The sequence below is a fragment of the Chenopodium album genome, chromosome 3, assembly GCF_948465745.1.
Source record: "Chenopodium album chromosome 3, dcCheAlbu1.1, whole genome shotgun sequence".
Taxonomy (NCBI): Eukaryota; Viridiplantae; Streptophyta; class Magnoliopsida; order Caryophyllales; family Amaranthaceae; genus Chenopodium; species Chenopodium album.
In genome coordinates, this window is record NC_137836.1 from 29,289,726 (window position 1) to 29,313,175 (window position 23,450).

The 23,450-nt window shown below is 37.1% G+C and overlaps 1 protein-coding gene across 3 annotated transcripts; it reads left to right on the top strand.

Annotated features, from left to right (window-relative positions):
* The first annotated feature begins 8,721 nt into the window (after positions 1-8,721).
* Positions 8,722-14,732, top strand: LOC145623921 (allantoate deiminase 2-like). Of its 3 annotated transcripts, none has more exons than XM_081676836.1 (12): positions 8,723-8,924; positions 9,523-9,611; positions 10,217-10,320; positions 10,393-10,477; positions 10,571-10,687; positions 11,634-11,743; positions 11,822-11,927; positions 12,048-12,134; positions 13,639-13,875; positions 13,971-14,096; positions 14,191-14,352; positions 14,435-14,732. In XM_081676836.1, exons 1-12 carry the CDS (start codon positions 8,834-8,836, stop codon positions 14,555-14,557), a joined length of 1,437 nt encoding a protein of 478 aa, XP_081532962.1. In that variant the 5' UTR covers positions 8,723-8,833; the 3' UTR covers positions 14,558-14,732. The 3 variants fall into 3 exon arrangements, with proteins under 3 accessions (XP_081532964.1, XP_081532962.1, XP_081532963.1); XM_081676837.1 differs by having other exon boundaries at positions 9,526-9,611; XM_081676838.1 differs by lacking the exon at positions 13,639-13,875 and having other exon boundaries at positions 8,722-8,924.
* The last annotated feature ends 8,718 nt before the right edge of the window (positions 14,733-23,450 follow it).

Consider the following 23,450-nt stretch of genomic DNA (forward strand, 5'->3'; position numbering starts at 1 on the left):
AAAAGATAATAATAAAAGTGTACAAAAGGGCAAGTGTTCCAATGTCTTTGACATAAAAATATCTTTGATATGAACACGTCTTAGATTGCGTCTCTTATCGAGTGCTCGGTACCGTGCCTGAGAAACATGAATGCTAAGTGAGTGATAGACCGCATGATCGGAATTGCCCACACTTATAAAAATGAAATAAATGCTAAAGTAAAAAAAAAAAAAAAAAGAGCTAAAAAAGAGTAGGAACTCAAGCATAAAAATATAAAGATTCAAAAGCAAGGTTGCACACCTTGGGGGCTTATATAGGGTTTTGAACCTTTATCCCCTTCTTCTTCAGCCTTTAGCCTAACCACGTTACAACCCTTAAAAAGACCTTTTTGAGGTATACACACTTGTGCGAGGTTCGGCTAGAGCTACGTTCGGCCTGATTCCTAACGGATACGTAGGCAACCTCACATCGAGGTGCGGTCGTAATAAAAATGCATTCATATTCACACACTTACACCATGATCATATCAAGGGATCTCCTATGCTCATCCCTATTCACTTAGAGCTAGATTTGGGGACTTGATTCCTACATCATTAGCTTACCTAGCCTAAGAGTCACCACCATTTGACTCTTTTAACAAATAATATCTTTCCACACACTTAGCTCTTGCGGCCTAGCTTTAGTGTCACTTTCACACACTGCACAGATACATGACCAAATATACTTCCCTTAGGAACCCTTTGTCATGGAATCTTAACACAACGCTGAAGCATGCCTTGTCATATCAAAATCGCTCATCACTCATAATTGTCATTACATCGAAGTATGAAGTTCTTAGCCTCCGAGCCTAAGTTACCCAAATACTTTCATCATTGAGTCAACAATTGAGATAGCCTAGGATGGATTAATCCTTGCACCTTGAGAGATAGTATCAAACAACATTTGACTAAGCTCATTCAACATGCGCCATCAAAACTTCGATTCTTTTTCGCGCCTTTCTTTTTCGGGAGAAAGTCGGTACCCTCCACAAAAATGACGGAAATTTTTTGCTTTTTTGCATTTTCGAGTCGCACGATCACATTACGATGGACACACGAGTCATGTACACATTGAGTCACGTCGTGTCATATCACTTTGATTTGAGTCTAACACATGTGTCAAACAGTTTGAGTCGAGTCAACTTTGAGTCAATCACAGCGAGTCAAGTTTATGCCTTGAGTCGTGTCGAGTCAATGAGTCAAGCGACATTAAACCTTAGGTCAACCCTAAGATAGTTAAAGAGATTGGCAAATTTCTATAGTAAAAAATAAGTACAGGTGCGGCAGAACAGGGAAGACCCTACTCCAGCGCCAGGTGAAAACATCTAGCGTCTGGTAATAGTTTTTAGCCCTTGGCGCTAGATCTTTTCAGCAGCGACAGAGCTCGAAGCCTCTTAGAACAACAATTTCAGGTTCCTTGGTACGCCAGTTAGCCCTTATAAGCAATTTGACATGATTGAATAGTCGATTTAATTACAACCGCAAATAAGTGACCGACTTGACGAAAGATCGTATCACTTAGCTTAAAGCGCCTCAACATTGGCTCATCACAAAGGTACCGACATACTGGTTCAAAAGCACCGACGTAATGGTTCACAGCGCCGACATACATGTTCACAATTCAAAGCACCGACATACTAGTTTACAAGCAGCAGAAGCGCCGACACATTGGCTAAAGCAAGTTTAAGCGAGCTTTAAAGATCGACAAGCGTTGGTCTTCGGTAGTTTTCTTCGGAATATTATCGCAACAACTGAGGGTGACTTCAAGTAAAGTTATTTTCGACAGCGTTCGCTAAGATTGTGGAAGTTGTCACCAAAGATTTGAGAAGATAGCACGAGATGGGCGGTCTTCGACGGCGTTCGCTAAGATTGTGGAAGTTGTCACCAAAGATTTGAGAAGATAGCACGAGATGGGCGGTCTTCGACGGCATTCGCTAAGATTGTGGAGGTTGTCACTAAGATTTGAGAAAAGATTTGAGAAGATAACACGAGATGGGCGGTCTTCGACGGCATTCGCTAAGATTGTGGAGGTTGTCACTAAGATTTGAGAAAAGATTTGAGAAGATAGCATGAGATGGGCGGTCTTCAACGGCATTCGCTAAGATTGTGGAGGTTGTCACCCAAGATTTGAGAAGATAGCACGAGATGGGCGGTCTTCGACGGCGTTCGCTAAGATTGTGGAGGTTGTCACCAAGATATGAGAAGAGCGGTTCATGATGAGGCGGTCTTCGACGACTTTTGCTATGATTGGAAAGGTTGTCACTATGATTCAAGAAAAGGCTCGAGATGTAGCAACATTGATCGACGGCGTTCCCTAGATTGCGAAAGATCGTCAAAACAAACAGCAAGATGACGTTCCATAGATTGTGGAAAGTTGTCAAAAATCAACTGAAGGTGATTTCAAGCGAAGTTATCTTCGATAGTATTCCCTTGGACGTGGAATATTATCAATGCGGAAGAGGATTGTTTCAAGCGAAGAAATCTTCGATAGTATTCCCTTGGACGTGGAATATTATCAAAGCGGAAGAGGATCGTTTCAAGCGAAGCAGTGTCTTCTATATTGGAAGCAGTTACAAGCGTAGCGGTTTTCAAGCGGGATGACATTCTCTTGGCAGGAGGTCATAAAAACAATCGGTTAATTTCAGAGACGTGTGCTCGACGGTGCAAGATACGCGTTTCTTAACTCATTTATCTGTTTAACTAACGCTAGTTTGCAGGTATCGGCGTTACAAGAGTGATTTAGGATCGCAGAACGTTCTGAATCATTCTCCGTCCCTATTGATACTTTGACTTTTGTTTTCGAAACTCGCGTTTCTCCAAACTCAGTCAAAGTGGGGGGCTTCTGTAGACACCCAAATGTGTCTCCTCAAAACCAAACCCGGTGATGAGTACCTTTCACGTCGAATCATAATCGAATGAAGCGAAAGTGTGGAAAGGCTAGTGTTGCGGATAATTTTAATTTCTTTTCTCTTCTCTCTATTTTTAAAAACTTATTTTAAGAAAACAGCTAATCCAGTTTGGTTGCTCCATGATATGGGTCCAATAGTAGTGTAGTTGGATGGGGCTTGACAAGAGCTTTCCAACGATATATTATAAGCCCAATTCCGATGAATATTGAGGAAGTTATGGCCAATTACTAAACTGGGCCCACTTTGAGCCTTATATGCGGCCCAATGATCTAGGGGAGGGCCTAATATAGATTTATCATTCCTAATGTAATTAGGAATGGTTTTAGTCTTCTAGATTCTTAAGAAGGTTCTTTTCATTCCTAATTCAATTAGCATTGATAAATTGACTTTTGTTGACTTTTCAGAGTTTTAATTAAAATCAAAGAGCATTTTTGAGGAAAAATACGATTTTATCCTCCTGTACGGCAATTTTTATCTGATTTTAAGAAAACACGTGAATTTCCAGATAAGCGCCAAACGCCAGCTGTAGCGCATGGCGCTACTCTTAGTAGCATTGGCGCCTCGCGCTAATCTCGTTTTATGTGCGCCAGAACTATGTTTTGATATTTTATCTTTTTGGCTGATTTTCTTTATAAATAATGTCGTAAAAAACCAGTTTTCATCAACAATCATCAGTTTTCATCCACAATCATCTACGATTTACCAATTCTCTCTCTTTCTCTCTTTCTTTTCTAAACTAGCTTCTCTCAAATACAAAATTCCACATTCATTAGATCTAGATACACCTAGCCATATTCGAAGTTGCCTTCGCCCTAGACGTGAAAGATTTAATTTCTGAGGGTTTGGTCCCAAATCTCTATTTTAATTATTTAATTTAATTGTTAATTATTATTTTCCTTGAAGTTACTAACGTGTGTATTTTGTTATTAGAAAGAGGTACGAGGCATAAAAGTAAGTACTTTAATTGATTTATTGATGTTATGATATAGAAATCATGTTTAGATTGTTATTATGATATTCCTAGAATCATGTCTAGGGTAATTTTAATATCTAAGTATGATTGTTATGATGCTTCCTATGTTCTTCCTAATATTTATGATTGTTAGTATCATGTCAGGGTTAAAGATTTGATCTTTATTGCTTAGTGACATGCTAGGGTTTGTTATTAATCTTGTTAGTATCATGCCTAGGATCTTGCTATTATTATGCTTTAACATGATTATTATGATTATGATTATTATAATTATTATGATGATGATGATGATTATTATTATTGTTTTGATGATTATGAATATTATTGTTATTATGTTGCTTGATATTTTTATTTATTGCTTGATCACACCTTTTTATGCATGTTGAAAGGGAATTTGTAATTGTAATCACGCTTAATAAAATAATTAATAATCTTGTTTAGGGTTAATTTGATTATAATTCAAGTGATCGCCAATAATAGTTTATTTGTGCATAATATTCAACCAACATAGATAAACAGGTTTAGGGTAATCCTATTGATTGCATGTTAGTCAGAAAGCGCACATGAATACGATTTGAATAAAGTAGAGACCTATTATTAGGGCAGGTTCAATCTCTTTTAGGTTGGATTTGTACCTTCATCCCCGAACCCTTATTTGGTTCAAGACCTTATGGAGTTGACGATCTCTTGGATCGTTAAGGGGTGTAACCTTCACCCTGTGAACGGTTTACAAGTTCCTAAAAAACTTGTTGGCGACTCTTTTGCCCTATCTTCTTCCCTTTTGGACGCTACCGTACTTTAGTGTATGATCACAGTGGGGTTCAAGCTAGGGGATTAACGCTTGAAATATTCCCTACAGTTTTTGGCGACTCCACTGGGGAGGATTTCTATTTTAATTCCTGAATTTATTTCGGCAATGATTTAGAATGAGTGGATGAGACTCGAAACGTTCTAAGTATTTCATGTGCGTAATTTTGATTAACATTATTGTCATATGCATAAAAAAAAATCTCATTGGAAAGACCATCCGTAATGAGTTAAAAACATAGGATTTTACACGTAGGAAATTTGAGAAATATCTTTCACAACTAGGACCGAAATAACACTGCGCGTAACTGGAAAATTTTATCGAGCACAGAAAGCTGCTGAGGCATGTAGGAATTAGCGTCAGCAACCAGAACATTGGCGCCAGAATTTTAACTGTAGCGCCAAACGCCTGAATTGGCGCCAGGCGCTACAGCTAAAACCTGGCGCCAAGCTCTGTTTGCTGGCGCCAAATTCTTCCAATACCGAGCCAGAAATATGCGTTCTAATTTCGACCAGTTTTTGTTGTTGTAATTAGTTGTTGCAATGTGCTCTACAAGATTATTTCGAAGCTAATGGCAAATAAATTGAAACCTTTTCTAGATAAAATCATTTCCATAAACCAGAGTGCTTTTATTCCAAAAAGGTTAATCACATACAATGCTTTGGTTGCCTTTGAAATTTGTCATGCTATGAAGAGAAAGGGGGAAGGCAAAGAGGGTACTGTGGCTTTGAAACTGGATATAAGTAAGGCGTATGATAGGGTTGAGTGGGTTTTTATGGAATGGGTCATGTATAAAATGGGTTTCAATGATAGCCGGGTCAGGTGAATTATGGACTGCTTATCTAGTGTTTCGTTTGCTTTTAAGATTAATGGTGGAATATCGGGTGCCGTAACCCCTTCTAGAGGTCTACGACAAGGAGACCCAATTTCACCTTATTTATTCCTTATTGTTGCTGATGCCTTTTCCACTCTTTTATCGAAAGCTGCAAATGAGAACCGCATTCATGGTGCTAAAATATGTAATGGCGCTCCTAGAATATCACACTTGTTTTTTTTCAGATGACAACATTTTATTTGCAAAAGCTATGGTTAGTGAATGCTCGGTGATAGCTGACATTATTAGCATATATGAGAGAGCATCTGGGCAAAGTGTTAATCCAAACAAAACCGATGTAGTCTTTAGAAAAGGTGTACATGGAGATCGAAGACAGGAGATTGTGAATATTCTAGGTGTCAAGGAGGTTGAAAAGCATGAGAAATACCTTGGATTACCAACAATTATTGGTAAGTCCACAAAGGCGATTTTTGCAAGCTTGAAAATCAGAGTGTGGGATAAAATACAAGGATGGCAAAAGAAGTTACTATCAAGACCCGGAAAGGAAGTCCTCATAAAAGCAGTAGCCCAAGCGGTCTCGACATATATGATGAGCATATTCAAGATTCCGGAGGGGTTGATTGATGAGATTCATGCGTTGGTGGCTCAGTTTTGGTGGGGATCAAATGAGACAACTAGGAAGATACATTGGCATAGTTGGGAAGCATTGTGCAAACCCAAGTATATGGGAGGTATGGGATTTCGTGATCTAAAAGTGTTTAACCAAGCGCTTCTTGCAAAACAATTGTGGCGTTTACATACCATGCCTAATACCCTGGTGTCATCCATTTTAAAGGCACAATACTATAAAAACCACTCGGTCCTAAAGTCTTATAGGGGGTATGATCCTAGCTACTCGTGGCGTAGTATTTGGGGATCCAAATCACTCATCCTTGATGGGGTGAAATGGAGGGTAGGAGATGGAAGGAAAATCCGGGTTTGGCTAGATTCTTGGTTGCTTGAGAAGCCAACTACTACTGTGCCTACTCATGGTCCAATTTTTGATCCGGAACTGAAAGTCTCAGACTTGATGCATGAAGGGAATAAGGAGTGGAATATTTCCTTGCTGCACACCTTATTTTCTGATGATGACTGTAGAAAAATTACACAGCTTCCAACCTCTATTTTCCAGAGAGAGGACGAACTCTTTTGGTGGCCTTCGAAATTAGGGGAGTATAGCGTGAAATCTGGCTACTGGTTGGGGAGACTTGGGCACTTGGAGGAAGCCGAAAGCCAACTTACTGATGACGACAGAGAGATATGGCGTGTGGTTTGGTGCTCCCACAGACCCCCGAAACTCAATTACTTTGTCTGGAAAGCATGTAGAGGGAATTTAGCAGTGAAAGAACTTCTTCAACACCGTCACATTGCTCCTGATGGTGTGTGTGGTTGCTGTAGATCAGAGATTGAGTCTGTAAACCATGCCTTATTCGAGTGTGCCTATGCGAAAGATATTTGGGATGGAAGTGATTTTGTTGATATTCTCAGAGATGCTCCAAACTCTTCATTTAAGACCACCCTTCTCTGGCTATCTAGGAAGCTTGATCCAATTCAATTAACACGTCTATTAGCGATGGCTTGGGCAACTTGGTTCTGTAGAAACAAACGCATCTTCGCAAATGCTAGCCTCAGTGTGAAGTATGTAGCTGCCGGTTTCATTAAAAACGTGTTAGACTATAAGGGGTATGCTCAGAAAGTCTTTAACAAAGTGAGTGGTGCGAATCCTAGTTCTGCTTCAAGGTGGAATTGCCCTCCTGTAGGTATGATAAAAATTAATGTGGATGCACACTTAGCTGCTACTGGTTATATTGGTTTAGGAGCTGTGATTAGAGATCACCATGGCTCTCTCATAGTTGATCATGTACGCAAAGTCTCAGGGGTGTGGGAGGTCGATCTCGCAGAAGCTGCAGCGATAAGGTATGGGATGCAAGTGGTTGTTAGACTTGGTTTTCACAAGGCATGGGTCAAAAGTGACTCTCTTAGCATCATTAACAAGATCAACAAGAATATGCAAGGCCGTTCCCCACTATGTTTACTAATTGATGATATCTCTAAGCTTGCTCTCTCTTTTGATAATTTTTGCATTTCTCATGTAAAACGTGTAGGGAATACCATGGCTCATCTAGTTGCCCGATGGGACACTAACGAAAACGATGAATTTGTGTGTATGGGCAATTTCCCCCATGGCATATCCACTTTGGTGGATTATGACTTGATTTATTAATATTCCCTAACGTTTTCCTAAAAAAAAAAAAAAGATGTATGTCCATGGACACACGTTACAAATACCAATAAACAAATTAGGCATATTTTAAGTCCCATAATATATAACTAATAGGAGTATGTAAACATACGGTTATTTAAATGGGACTTAAGGGCCTAATCTGTTTAACTTAATTTGAGTTCAGTTCATTTCAATTCAGCTCCAATCACTTCAGTTCTTAATTTCCTTTTCTCATAAACAATACATTTCATTTCTATTCAATTCATTTCATTTTAATTCAGTTTATTTGTTTTGAGTAAATCAAAACAGAACTTAAACTAGCACTCCTGCACTCGTAATAAAAAGAGTACATCATGCAGTGCTTTGGTGCTTCCGTCTGCGTTGGTGCTTAAAAAATAAAAAAATTGTCCACTTCTTCAGTCTAGTCTTTACCACTGAAAAATAATGATATCCTGATCAGATTTAGGCCCTACGTTAATGGACCACGTAACATTAAAAAAAAGTAAAAAAAAAATAAAAAAATAAAAAAACACTTACAAATATAGAAAAGAAATAGCGGACGTCGATGAAGGGAAGTTGTCAAATTGCTTATCTCCACTCTAAAAATTACTCACGTCCTACTCCACTACCAAACAAAACCTCGCATATCACAACACACCCATTTTCTGGAGGCCACTAGTTTACTATCTCGTCCAGCTTAATAAATAAATTTTGTTTGTTAAATCCCATTTTATTGCAAATATTGCATAAAAAAACATTTTATTGCAAGTAAACGGATAATTATTATCCAATCAACAATAATCATTAATACATAATTGTTAATATACTGTAAAAATTACAAAGTATTGATTTATTTACGAAAATGTGATTCGAATAAACAAATGTCGCTTGTATTTTATGGTAGTTTATAATCTTAGCCACCATTCACAAATCACAATCCTAACCCCGTAACTCATCGACTGCAGAGGGTTTCTTCTTTCCGCCGCCCTTTAACCCTCTTCTGTCGTTGTACGCCGCAGGCTCATCCATGGCTTCCTCTCTCTGTTTCTTGCCCTTCTTACTATTTGCTTTATCCTCTGCTTCTGCTTCTACTTCTACTACTGCTGATTTATTACATGGTAAATTTATCATCTTGTTTTATTATATGGTCTTCATTATTTGATCTACGTTTAGGTGTATTCAAATGTATGGATGTCTTATTTTTAATATACTTCGGTAATATCAATCAAAGACGTATTTTTTATTTACGTTTGCTTGTTATCCGTGATGGGTTATTAACAATCATATAGAAGTATAATCTAATGACGCTGATGATTGTTCTTTTATATAAACGTCTATTAATATTTTAAATGATGTAGTCGATTTGATTGTACAACCCCGCAAGACTCTATCCAACTAAGCTTCTTGATTATCCACGCACTCACATTTATTTGATTTAATCTTATTGTATTAGAAAACGGATACAAAGTAAAAAAGTTTCTGCTTGATAGATTGAATAATGATCTACAGTTCAAGGTTTAAAGAATGCAGATGGGTAATTCGAATTCGACCGAGGTTTTCTTTATAAAGGGGAAAAAAAACTGCTACCTCCGTTTCATATCATTTGCAACTCTTAGACAAATTTGTATGGCTGAATTTAAGTAATTTAGTGATTTTGGTTTTGCAAGTTTGTGCTTGTTTGGGTATAACAGTCTTTCTGGTGCACTTTCGATTTAGGAGGTGAAGAAATTGAAGTTGTGGGGCATGATTTATACCGGGAATATTTGAGGGATGAAGCGGCCTCAAGATTAAATGAGCTGGGGAAGGTATATATGTTTAAATTTAACTGTTATGATCAATGGCATAGAGAATCATTTGTGCTATGAATTTGTGCTATATCATGAAATTAAACCAGGTTTTTGGAAATTCTTGAGTTTTGATGTGAGTTTTAAATGATTTGTTAAACGGTTTGATTGACTCTTTTGTCTACGCTAACTTGATTTATTGTCTTGCATTGTCATAGCTGTCTGTTTTATGTATATATTTTATAATAAGAATTATGTAATGGAGTTAATTCATGTAAATTATATCAAACTATTCCCTTGAGAACGATGTGTACTTTTTATAACGAACATTGATACAAAGAAATGATACATAATACATATTTATGTTAGTTAATCAAGATAAGCCATTATATCAATTATAACATCTTTTGCATTACAAATTGATTTCTATCATATCAAACATAATGTGGTGTCCATGCATCAATTAGAACAATAGGCTAATGCAGCTGAAGGAGTTGATCAAGATATAGTATCAGTCTTTTGTACCAGTAAAAATTTTCCTTAACTTGATTTGCAGTCATATCACATGATAGGTTGGGTACATTGATATTTTAGAAATGAGCTTAAATGTTAAATTTATGTGGCAGGTTAGTGATGTGAATGGCTATCTTGAGAGGACTTTCTTGAGCCCTGCCTCTGTGAGGGCAGCAAACGTTATCAGTCAATGGATGGAAGATGCGGGGTTGAGAACGTGATACATCTTCTTATTCTTGTTAATGTATATTCTTTTTGAAGGCTATGTTTCAATAACTTCTGTTTGCAGGTGGGTAGACATTATGGGTAATGTGCATGGTCGGGTAGATGGGATGAATGCAAGTGCTCCTGCTCTGTTGATGGGATCTCATTTGGTAATTTTTACTCGGTTCTCTTAACCTCTCCATGCATTATTTTTTTTGGGTAGCTTACTAACAGAATTTAGTCTGGGTCTTGCCTCAATGAAGGATACTGTAGTCGATGCTGGAAAGTTTGATGGTGCTCTAGGTATTGTATCTGCAATATCAGCCCTGAAGGTTTTGATGGTGACCGAGAAGCTAGAAAACTTAAGGAACCCAGTTGAGGTATTTGAAAGTGCAATTTTTCTTTTGTCTCCCTGCTTCTTGCTTAAGTAAAATAAAAATAAAAATAAAAATTATAATAATAATAACAACAGCTTGAAGCCAGTAGAACTAAATTTGCTGATGATTTTTTTCCATGTTATTCCCCTATACGTCCTCCATTTGTCCGAGAATGAGATTGTGATAGAATATGCTCATAAGTCGCATCACAAAAGTTTGAGGCTTAGTAGGTTTTATTATTTGCCTAATTGCCTCTGTTCCGTCTTGCTCTCTTAAATCCTGATAGGAACTGAAGTAGATTTATACATAGATAATCAACTTTCTTTCATGGCCTGAGAATCAGTGCATGTGTCTAGACTAAACTAATAGTTTGCATTGTTGCATCCATCAACTAGAGTGTTACACAATACAACTGCACACCACTGTTATTCTTGAGATCTATAGGACATATATTCCATTGCAATCTTGAAAATGCTTTTGCACTTGGCAAAAATACATTGTAGTTGTTACTGTTCCAAGTTGTTTGATCACCTAAAGTTGCTGAATATTCAACACGCTCTTTTATGCCTTTGTGCATAGCTGAGAGAAATAGACCTCTTCTCTTTTACAGGTCCCAAATATATCCCTGTCATACACTAGTAGTCGACTTACAAAACCTCATATGTGTCTCTCCAAGGTGCTTAGTCTGGCACAAATTCACTATTCCTCAACGACAGCCCTAATGGTGGGAATGGAAAAATAGAGCCCAAAGTTTGATTCATTTATTACTCAGGTTTTGTGGATATATGTATGTCCAAGTATTAGGGGGTTTGATCAGGCTCTTGGCATGCAAGGATTTTATTCCTCCTGTCTTTATAGTGGATTTTAAAACTTGAAACAATTTCCTTTTTTTTTTTACCGCAAGATCCCTTGTGCGTCGCCTAAAGTAATTGCTGTTCATAATGTTTAGGTGATTGCCTTTAGTGATGAAGAAGGTGTGAGATTCCAGTCAACCTTCCTGGGGAGTGCTGCCATAGCAGGCATCTTACCAGCTTCCACATTGAACATATCAGACAAGAGGTTTGAATCTACTACCTTTCTGTTTATCCTAATTATTTATAATTTCTTATAATTTGTCCCCCCTTGCACAATGATCAGTGGGATAACTTTACAAGAGGTCCTTAACAAAAATGCTGTTGGGGTAACAGAGGACAAATTTATCCAGCTCAAGTATCAGCCAGAGTCTGTATTGGGTTATGTTGAGGTATATGAGTCTCATTGTCTGTTGTGTAAACTCCAAGGATTACATGCTTCATTGTTTTTTCTAACATGAGCTCTTAGGTCATTTGACAGCCTTTGACGTGTTTTGGGCTTAATCTTGCAGGTTCACATTGAACAGGGACCAGTTTTAGAAGCAGCCGGTATTCCTCTTGGGGTAGTCAAAGGCATAGCTGGGCAGACACGGTTAAAGGTAAACGTCCCTTGCTGCTTTCTTTCATCTGCAAACTCTCTCTAATCCATGTAAATAAAGCAAATGTAAACTGTCCGCAACCACACCAAAGACTTTTCGTTAAAATATCTTACAGGAGCTAGTACCACAGTTGTCACATGAACCAGATGGGCCTCAGCTCCTGTGTCCTGGCCAACCTGGCATTCCTCCGGACAACTTTTGAGGGAAAAGGTGGAACATTCATCTCTATTCTTTTAAGTAGCTATGCTTCGAAGTTAGTTTGGCTCAAGCTAAGTGATAGACAGATACAAGCACATAGTGAAAGCCAATTGATAATTTCTCTTTGGATTTGTAAATAAAAATAGGGTAAAAATAGGGTAAAGACCCGAGGGTGCACCGGTGCGAAGAGTGGAAGAGTGGGACCATGGAGGGATTAAACGAGGAAGAGGGAGACCAAAGATGACTTGGTTGGAAGGAGTGAGGAAGGATATGAAGTGCATGGATTTACGTGAGGATGAAGTTTTGGATCGTAAGGGATGGAGGAGAAAGATTTATGTTGATGACTACACGGAATAATCAAATTTGGTTCATGTTAGCCGACCCCACTTTTGGGATTAAGGCTTTGATTGATTGATTGATTGATTGATTGATTGATTTGTAAATAAAAATGGATGAACAAAAATTAGTTTTTTATGTTTCATCGGTTGCAAATATATTTCTGGGAATGGTGTCAATGTTGACAAGGTAGGCCCTCTGTGTTTCAAGGTTGGTTGATGAAGATATAGTGTGTATTTTGTTTACATATCAACCTTGATAATCATCTTCTCCTGCCAGATGGTTAAAGATCTAAGAATGAAGAATTAAAACCTAGCATGGACTCTGCTTTGACACATCTAGTTAACAATGATCATATCTTATCATTGGATCATTGCCCACATGCTTTTGGTATGAAGGCAAACCAGATGCTGGATTTGATGCATGTGACGTTCATGAGAAACACACGCCACCTTGAAGCGCATTTGGTGTATTTTCCTTTAGGCACACCAGACTATGATAGATTTCGTGTGCAACGTGTTACACTTGGTGTATATAAAATTATAAATCATCTTATTTATGATGCAGTTCTATTACCCTCTTCCTGTATTCTATTATTTTAAATTTCATTATCTTGTCTTCATGATTTCCATCCTTGTTAGGTGACTAAGGCTCTATTCTCCTCAGCTTAGTTTTTTGCTAAAAAAAAAACCCTAACTTGTTTTTGCTTAAATTTTGTTTGAGTTTTCTTATATAATGAACTCACATAATTTTTCTAGGCTTAACTTGTTTTACTCTATTTTATTATTTATTTTTAATTCTAAATGTGTTTAAATAAGTTGAGAACTGAGCCTATATAACTGCCAGTCCTGGAAATCATAATGGCTTACATTCTGACTGCCTCAAACAACTGGAATATATTTGTACGATCTTGCTTAGTAGAAATGTAGTGACGCTTTACCTAGATTATCTCACATGAAATTCACTGCAGGTAACAGTCTCAGGTTCACAAGGACATGCAGGAACTGTCCCCATGTCTATGCGGCGTGATCCTATGGCAGCCGCTGCTGAATTGATTGTATTACTTGAAAGCCTTTGTAAACAACCTCAAAACTTTTTGTCCTATGATGATGATTGCAGTACAGTTGAATCTCTTTTTGGTTCACTTGTTTGTACCGTAGGAGAAATATCATTGTGGCCAAGTGCCAGTAATGTTATCCCAGGACAGGCAGGGTCTTTACCTTATGCTTTTGCTTAGCTTAGTAGGTCTTCAAATTAATTATTGGACCAAATGCTAAGGCATGTTTGATTTCCCTTTTTCAGGTGACATTTACTGTAGATTTACGTGCTATGGATAATGCTGGCCGTGAGGCTGTATTGTATGAATTATCAGCCAGAATGTACAATATTTGTGATAAAAGATCAGTTTCGTGTGTAATTGAGCGCAAGGTACTTTAGTTCATTATTTTTTATTTAATTTTTATTTTCAAGTCACTCTTCTTTTTGCTGAATATAATTTAAAATGCTTGTTTGATATTTTCAGCATGACGCCAATGCTGTCAAATGCAACAGTGAATTGAGTTTGCAGCTCCAGTCGGCTGCACTCACTGCATTCAGAAAAATGGCAGGTAACGTTGATGTTGATGTGCCCAAATTAATGAGTGGGGCAGGGCATGATGCCATGGCTATGGCTCATCTAACTAAGGTCAGTTTTTGCACTCATGTTATATATGTTGATTATTCAGAATTAATATAGTATACAACTCTAATGGAGATTGTGCAAACAGATGGGCATGCTCTTCGTTCGTTGTCGTGGAGGTATCAGTCATTCACCTGCAGAACATGTATTGGACGATGATGTTTGGGCTGCTGGTTTGGCAATCTTAGCATTTTTAGAGAATCATGTGTAGATTCATGGCTATGTTTCAAACAGCACATCAAATGTACATAATGTACCTGTCTGTTGTACATATATAGACAATATCAGTTTATTCATATTGGTTACAATGCCTATTAAGCGCTTTTGTTTGTTGTACCCTCTTGATCCGTTAAAATGTAATAATAAATGTCATTTTCATTTGTAAATGGCTTCAGTAGTTTAGTGTAAGATTTTATCTTGTTTTAATTTATTTATAAATATTTCTGAATATTTTATATTTTTAATTTCGTAATTAATAAAATGAAGAAATTTGTATAATTAGAATGTGAATACTAATGCTAATCATATAACTAATATATAAAGTTAAACTTTTAGCCAAGCAACAAGATAACGACACTTGACATTGAAATCCGCTCCACTAAAAGGAATCGGAGGTCTGAATTGCCCATTAAGGGCTGACTTCGCCAGATGGAGGTTTGGAACCCAACTCAAGGACCTTCCCTGACTAGGATCGCTCCCACACCTGTAGCGTTCGTGATCGGCCTCCAAGGTGTTCCCCTTTATTTGAATACCCACCTACGCCAAATCCTCCTTTTGAAGTTGAGCAATCTTCCCCTCGTATTTTTCGATCAAATCGATTATTCGTTTTCAACTTTTTGCCAAGTGTAGCGCCACCTTGGATAGATTTAGATAGATGTCGTAAGATAGAAAAGTTAATTAAAATTTTATTTTCAATCAATTTTGGATATAATTTTAAGATAAAATTGTTTGTTTAAAGTTTTATTTTTAATAAAATATCAACATTTCATATGTACAAATTGAATTGTAATTTTATTCAACAAAATGTTAGATTATAACTCTCAATAATTATCATCTAAATTTATTATTGGGTTTTTCTACATGGTACCCTTGAATTTTTGAGTTTTCTACCTTGTATACTCCTAAATTCAGATTTCTACAAGGTGACCTTGAGTTATTAGTTTATTTTACATTATACCCTTGAGTTTTTGGATTGTTCTATATGGTACCCTTGAGTAGTAAAATAAATGGCTCTAAATTAATTTGACTCAAACCCACACCACCTAAACGACTTATTTAGCACCATCAAATACACAACTAACATGTTTATTGCAAAAACAAAAACAAAAAAGACTAACAACTTGAGTCCCTCTAAAACAAGCTCTTTTAGTTAAAGTATGAGCAAAAAAAAGTTCCTATCTTCCATCTCAAATGATCATACAAAAGTTCCACTAATTAGCTAATAATGAAGATTGGTGATTCCTCCATCTAATATAAATATAGAAGTGGTAAATAGATCATTTAGACGGTGTCGGTTTGAGTCAAATTAAGTTAGAGTCATTTAATTTACAACTCAAGGGTACCATGTAGAAAAACCCAAAAACTCAAGGGCACCTTGTAGAACTTAGGATTTAGAAGGGTACAATGTAGAAAACCCAATAACTCAGGGGTACCATGTAGAAAAACCCTAAAAAAAATTAACAATAAAAAAGTAAAAGCATATACAAAAATAAAAAATAATAAATAAAAAACAACTACCTAAGCCACACAACAACCACCACCATCCCCACCACCACCCAGACCCTAGAACTACCACCCCATCCAGACCGGAAACCAACGCTCCACCCAGGCCCGAATCCACCGCCGCCTGAAACCGACTAATACCCCAAAACCCTTTCGAAAATCGAAACCCAGCACGCTAGATGTGTTGAGGTCGCGCGGCGCGACATCGAGGCATGGGAAAGTGTGGGAGGCCGGAATCTTGGCGGGGGAATGTGAGAAATGTCGAAATCGCGTAGGGAAGCCGTAATTGAAACGGGGGAAAGGGAAATCTGGCGGAATCGGAACAGGGGAAGGAGAGGGCAGCCGGGATCGGGGTGGGTATGGGGTTTTCGAGGGTTTGGGGAGGGGGTTGGTGGTTCAGTGGAGGATGAAGGGGAGCGTCAGCTCTGATTGAGGCGGTCTGGGTGGTCAGTGTTGCGGGTCAAGGGAGGGGCTTTAGGCGTGCTTTCGGCGCAAAGGGTCTGGGTGACCGGAGCCACTAGGCTGGGTGTCAGGGGTGGCAGGGAATAGGGGTGTTCAAAAATACCCGACCCGGTTGACCTGACCCGTTGACCCGACGGATTTTAGCGGGTATTTTTGTTGTTTTTTTTCAAAATTAGCAGGTCGGGTATCCAACCCGGTAAAACTGAGATTTAGCGGGCCGGGTCATGGGGCGCCCTTTTGTGTTTGACGGGTACCCGCTGACCCTTTAAGCTTATATATATATATATATATATATATATATATATTGCTAGGAAATTAGGGTTTTATGCACAGCCGTCACTCACTCTTTCTCCTTCAAGCACCCACCTTTCTCTCTCCTTCAAGCAGCACCCACCTCTCTCTCTCCTTCAAGCACCCACCTCTATCTCTCTCCTTCATTCATCTTTCTCTCTCCTTCACTCACCTATTGCAAATAAGCAATTTCATTACAAACATCAAGAGCAAGCCTTCATCAACCCAGAAAATCGAACCACTGCACGCATTGTCGGAGATAGGCTTGCTGGAAACCGCGCGGCCGAGCTTTAGTTGCTGGAAATCGTCGGAGATAAGCCATAGCCGAGCTTTAGTTGTGGACTTGCGGGCCTATTCATCCTCCAAGAAAGATCCTTGTCAAGTTCAATTTGATAATTTAACTCTTATTAATGTTAGAAATCTTATGATTTCTCTAATATTTTGCTCAAATTTGCTAAGATCCAATTGACATAAATTCTCAATGGTTCTTCATTTGTGAATGTTTAAGGTGTTTTGTCTATTTTATCTCTGTAAGAAGTATATTATTTGTGCTTGTATGCTTGTATCTAAATTTTATGTTCTCAATTTCTTTTAGTTCCTTAGTTGAATCTTAATTATCTTCAATTTGTTTACAAGAGTTTTTTTTTTTTTTTTTTTTTTTTTTAATGCTTTCAAATGCAAACATTAAACTTTATTTATTTAATTATTTTTATTTTTATTTTTATCCGGGTACCCTCTGACCCGACCCGGGAATTTCAGGTACCCGTTAACCGGGTACCCAGATTTCTCGGGTCGGGTCATGGGCAGAGAATTTGACTACCCGAAACCCCGGGTACCTGCATTTCCGGGTACCCGGATTTGAACACCCCTAGCAGGGAAGGCTGGTGGTGGTATTTAAATAACTTAATTTTATTTTTATTTTTTTTTTAAAAAAAAACATTAAAATTATTTTTAAATTTATTTTATTTTATTTTTATTTTTTGACAAATCATAGGGCGACACGTGTCAAGTAACTTGTTATTACAGGTTACATGACCGGTTGGGACCATTTTGAGCGGATTGGGTATAAAGGTCGGATTATTTAAAAATAATCAATAGGTGAGATTATTTTGAGCGGATGAACCAAAGGTCGGATTATTCCGGGCAATTTTTTCATAATAATATTGGTGAAAATGTTCAATTAAATACATAAAAAAAAAATGTTCTAAGCACATTGGGTTGACAAAATCTGAAATGACTCATGATCTGACCCGATTGACAGGTCTACATACGGTAATAAAATCATATTAGATTGTGAAGTTTATTATTTGAGTCGATAAAAATATATTATATATAAATGGATGTTGTACGTTTTGAACTACTTCCTTCACTCCAAAACATATTATGATACAAATAATAAAGGGTTTTTCTACATGGTACCCCTGAGTTATTGGGTTTTCTACATTGTACCCTTCTAAATCCTAAGTTCTACAAGGTGCCCTTGAGTTTTTGGGTTTTTCTACATGGTACCCTTGAGTTGTAAATTAAATGACTCTAACTTAATTTGACTCAAACCGACACCGTCTAAATGATCTATTTACCACTTCTATATATATTAGATGGAGGAATCACCAATCTTCATTATTCGCTATTTAGTGGAACTTTTGTATGATCATTTGAGATGGAAGATAAGAACTTTTTTTTGCTCATACTTTAACTAAAAGAGCTTGTTTTAGAGGGACTCAAGTTGTTAGTCTTTTTCTTTTGTTTTTGCAATAAACATGTTAGTTGTGTATTTGATGGTGCTAAATAAGTCGTTTAGGTGGTGTGGGTTTGAGTCAAATTAATTTAGAGCCATTTATTTTACTACTCAAGGGTATCATATAGAACAATCCAATAACTCAAGGGTATAATGTAAAATAAACTAATAACTCAAGGTCACCTTGCAGAAATCTGAATTTAGGAGGGTACAAGGTAGAAAACTCAAAAATTCAAGGGTACCATGTAGAAAAACCCTAAAAAAAATTACCTCTTCAACTGGTTAGTGGTCACTCGAGACCATTTTGAGCGGATTGGATATAAAGTTCGGATTATTAAAAAGTAATCCAAAGGTGGGATTATTTTGGGCGGACGCCCCAAAGGTCGGATTATTCCGAGCAATTTTTCCTATTATTATTAATTATTACATATTTACTACATAGTTTAAATCATCACAAAATCACATCAATTCGTAACTAGTTTTGAATCAATAAAGCTATATTTTAAAATTTGACATATAGATTAAAAAATTAATCTTAAAAATCAATAAACAACTCGAGCATTGCACGAGACACAAAACTAGTATATATATATATATAAACCACATGGTTTAATTATTTTTTTTAAAAAAAAACACATAATTAAAATTAAATCATCATCATGGTAATACCCTCATCATCATCAAGATTATTCATCATCTTCATCCTCAATTCCTCACCTTTCCAACAACACAATGCCACGACAATACACTAAAACCTCCCAGCCATATTCTCCGCCACTTGATTCACCGCCTCACGCCAACACCGAATATCCACCAGTTCAACCACCGCAATTAACCACCTACCACACCATGTTACACACCACGCCACTTCAGTCACGCCACCAAACCACCTTCGAACCGCCACCTATTCTCACGCCAATAGCCCGCAACATCACCTGTCACCAATCCTTGCTCTAATAACCTACCCAACACATTGCCACCTCAATACCCTAAAACCGTAGAGACTGAACCTAACCCACGACCTTAACCAGCCGGCCGACCAGTCGACCACAACACAACCCCGATTTTCCCTTTTCCCCCAACCTCTTCAATTTCCCTTTTTCTCCAACGCCACCCCCTAATTCATAAACCCTGATTTCACATCTAATCTCCATTTCCAACAATCAGCGTTTCCAATAGCTATACATCTTGAATCTAAATTAATTTCACTGAATTTTACCCCAATTTTTTAGAGTTTTTTTGCCCAGAATTTCAGATGTGCGTGTTGTGGTGGGGGAATTTGGTGGTGGTGTTGAGCTGCGAGAAAAGAGAGAGGATTGTGAAGGCTAGGCATCGCCGGCATTTGAGGGGAGGAAGGAGGCTGAGCGTCGCCGTCCGGGGGTAGGAGTGGGAGTGGGGGTACTTGGTGTCGGCAGGGTCGGCTGGTGGTTTAGCTTTGGCTGGGTTGACGTTGGTTTGTTTTTTAATAAAATTATTTATAATATAAAAAAATTCAAAATACTAAAACTAACCTAAAACCTCTTACTATTAGTTTAAAATAATCATTAATCTATAACCCTTAAAAGTCAAAAGTGGCTATGAAAGTTTTTACTTTTTGCTATTCCTTATCAACAGTGCACTGCCGTTTATGCCCCTAAGAATTTCTATATACTTTGCCCTTTTGTGTCTTTTTGCTTTACTTTAAAAACCAAAAAAAAAAAAAAAAACTATTTCTGTTGCCGCTTTTGCCCCTAAGATTTTCTCATATTTTCTCTTCCCTTGATTCTATTTTAATCCTTATTATTGCTTTGCTGCCAGGTTTTGTACATGGACACTTCAGCTTGGGAACTGAAGTTTAAGCATGCCCATTGATGGACACTTCAGCATATGTTTTTAGCTTGACAAGATTAATTTATTTTTATGGTTTCAGTAGATTATCGTGCTGAACATAATCAAGATTATGCAGCTATGTAATTTATGTTCATGGTTTCCGATAGATTATTGTGGTGAACATAAGCAGGATTATGCAGCTATGTAATTGTAATTTTAGTCATTAATTAATTAAGTGATTTCTAGGTTGCTATGCTTGTAGTTTCTGGCATTCAAATTAATTTCCTCTATGGCTTTCAGTAGAATTATTATGTTTACTATAGTCGAGATTATGTATTATGTGTAATTGTTGTAATTGGGGAGTGATTTGTAGATTGTTATGCTTGTAATTTAAATATTGTGTTACACATTGTAGTTTCTTTTTGCTATAATTAATAAGGATCCTTTGGTTTTTTTTATGATTATATGTAGTCAAATTATTGATTTGTTTGTCATTACTGTTTTAATTTATATCGTTTCAGATTAATTGTCTTTATATTTGTTTGGCTTTGATATTGTATTAAATTCTTAGTTTAATGCTATTTTTTTTATTTTATTAATTCGTTTCAGACTCATTTTTAATTTTATTTGGGTTTTTGATATTGTATTTGGGTTGGAAAATGCATTTGGAGGGGAGCTTAGTCACTTAAGTAAAGTTACTTTGTGTCAAATATGATGTTCCATTTGCTTTACTGGGTAGCAGTCTGTCATTGGGAGTTCCAATTACCATGCACCTGATTGTCTGGTGGATAAAGGCTTGCTGCTTGGATATTAAGGTGAATCATGCTGGGTATGTTATTATTCAGAGGTTTTTCAGGTGCATACGCATGCCACTAAACTATGATCTTTCTGATTTGCCTGTGTTGGTTATTTTGTATAAAAGGCAAGACTGGTTTGGTGTTCCATTATCAAAACAAATGCAGTAGATTTTGTAAAAAAAAAAGGGAGATTGAAATAGTAGTAGGTAAGAAACCTTCCATTTGAGGCATTCTTTAATGAATTCCTGGTTTAGATTCAAATAAATTTTCAGCATTTTATCCATAATAATTGACCTTCATTGTATTAACACAACATTGTATTTAACCTTGATATACTATACTTGACATTAAACTTTCAAATAGATGTATATATGGATAGCAGACAATCTGTATTGAATTGGACTTACATCATGGACTCTTTGTTTGTATTTTTTTAGACATCCGAGTGTTTATGTTTTTGCATAGTGTGGTTGTTGTTCATTTTGGAAACCTAATATCTTAGAGTTTAGAGTTTATTTACATTTAGCATTGAAGAATGGCTTTCAGTGGCTGGTCTGGGTGATACATGGTCAATTATGGGTATATTATGGCATAGATTGTTAGCTGGGCAATCTTTGGGTTTTTGCAGTTTATATACACTTTGAATTGAAATTTGTGTTATCATTTTTGGGTATATTATGAACATTAAATTGTACTGAAATTTTTTAGTCTACCATTTGGTTGCCTAATTAAAGATTTATTAACTGTTTATATTATTATTTGAGGGTGCAGATTATAAATTTAAGCATCTTTACTATATCTCTTAACCTGTTTGGTTAGATAATAAGTAATTGTTAATAGTTTATCTGGTAGAATAATAAGTGGTTGTTAGTCTTGGTGATGATATTTAGGTATGGTTTAGTTTTGTACATGGTTAATTTTTTGTATCAAGTCATGTTAATCATGTTAAATTTTAAAAATTAATTTTGAATTTGTTGTGTATTGTTGTTCATGTAGGTTTCAGCCATCATCTCCTGTTGCTCTCGGTGTTGTAGAACATATTGTATGTGTTTCTGGTTATTTTTTAAGATTTGTGTTATGGTTGATCTTTTGTGGATCAGAATGTATTGTATGTGTGTGTGGTTGTTGCTTTGATTTCTTGTTATAATGCGTACTATTGGATAATAATAGTTGTGGCTTGTATAGGTATCTATTGTTGTGGTTGATTATGTTGGCATGTATATAATTGTTGTTTTGTTTTTATATTTATATGGTATGTGTGTTTGGTTTATTTGGATGTGTATTTAATATAAGTTAGAGTTTTGTTACCTTTATGGCTATAGAGTGGACTTATTGTTGTTGTTTTAGAGCTAGCATACGTGTTGTTTGCTTTTGTAGTTATCTATAGTGTCGCATGAACGATTGTAGTGTTCCAAGAGTGCTGGGAGGTAAATATCTTGAGGACAGTGGTTTATTTGTAGTCTTTTTTAGGGTGCTGACATTGTGAGTCACCCTCATCACTTGCTCTGATGAAGTCTGAGTGACTTAGCTTCTGATAGTATATATTGATCATGCACACAGGTCATGGGGTCAGAACCATTGCAAGTTACCATTTCTTTCCAGTGCTTGCTGAATCAGGTTATTGGTTTCCTCAAGTTAGCACCTCCCACTTATAGTTTGGCTGGGGATTCTAGGAATGCTGTTGACCTTTCCCTTGTTACTGATTGCGTTCTTTCCCCGTACATCTTTGAAGGTGGTCCCGCTGTGACTCTAGATGCTTCGCGCGAAAAGGCTGCTGAACAGGCTACTCGTTTTCTACGCGTAGAATATGGTTTGCAGATTGATGATCTGACTACTGAAACCATGTACAGGCTAGATATGTGTGCTTTCCTTTATGAGACGAAGCGCATATCACTGGATTCATTGAATAGGCCTGCGGCAAAGGGGGTGCCAAAAAGGCCTGTTCCACCAGTCAAGAAACAGGGTGATAAATGTATATGTATTGATTATATTGATGTGCTGCGTGTATTGGCAGCTGCTACTAAGGCTAGAGTTTCTGGAGTTGAAGCTGCCGAGCTTGCTGCAGGGAAATGGGTGTCTTGGTTGACAGTTTACCTTGTTGATAGTGTTGGAATGGAGTGTGTGTATAGCTCTGTGGTTAGCAATTGCAAACATGCAAAACAAGATGCTGCTAAGCGAGCTGTGAAGTTGCTGCGTGTCTGTTATAATGTGGATGTGGTTGATCTGAATCATGGAATGGGAGTGTACTCTGGAGTTAAGTGTGCTTTAGCTAGGGAAAGCTACAT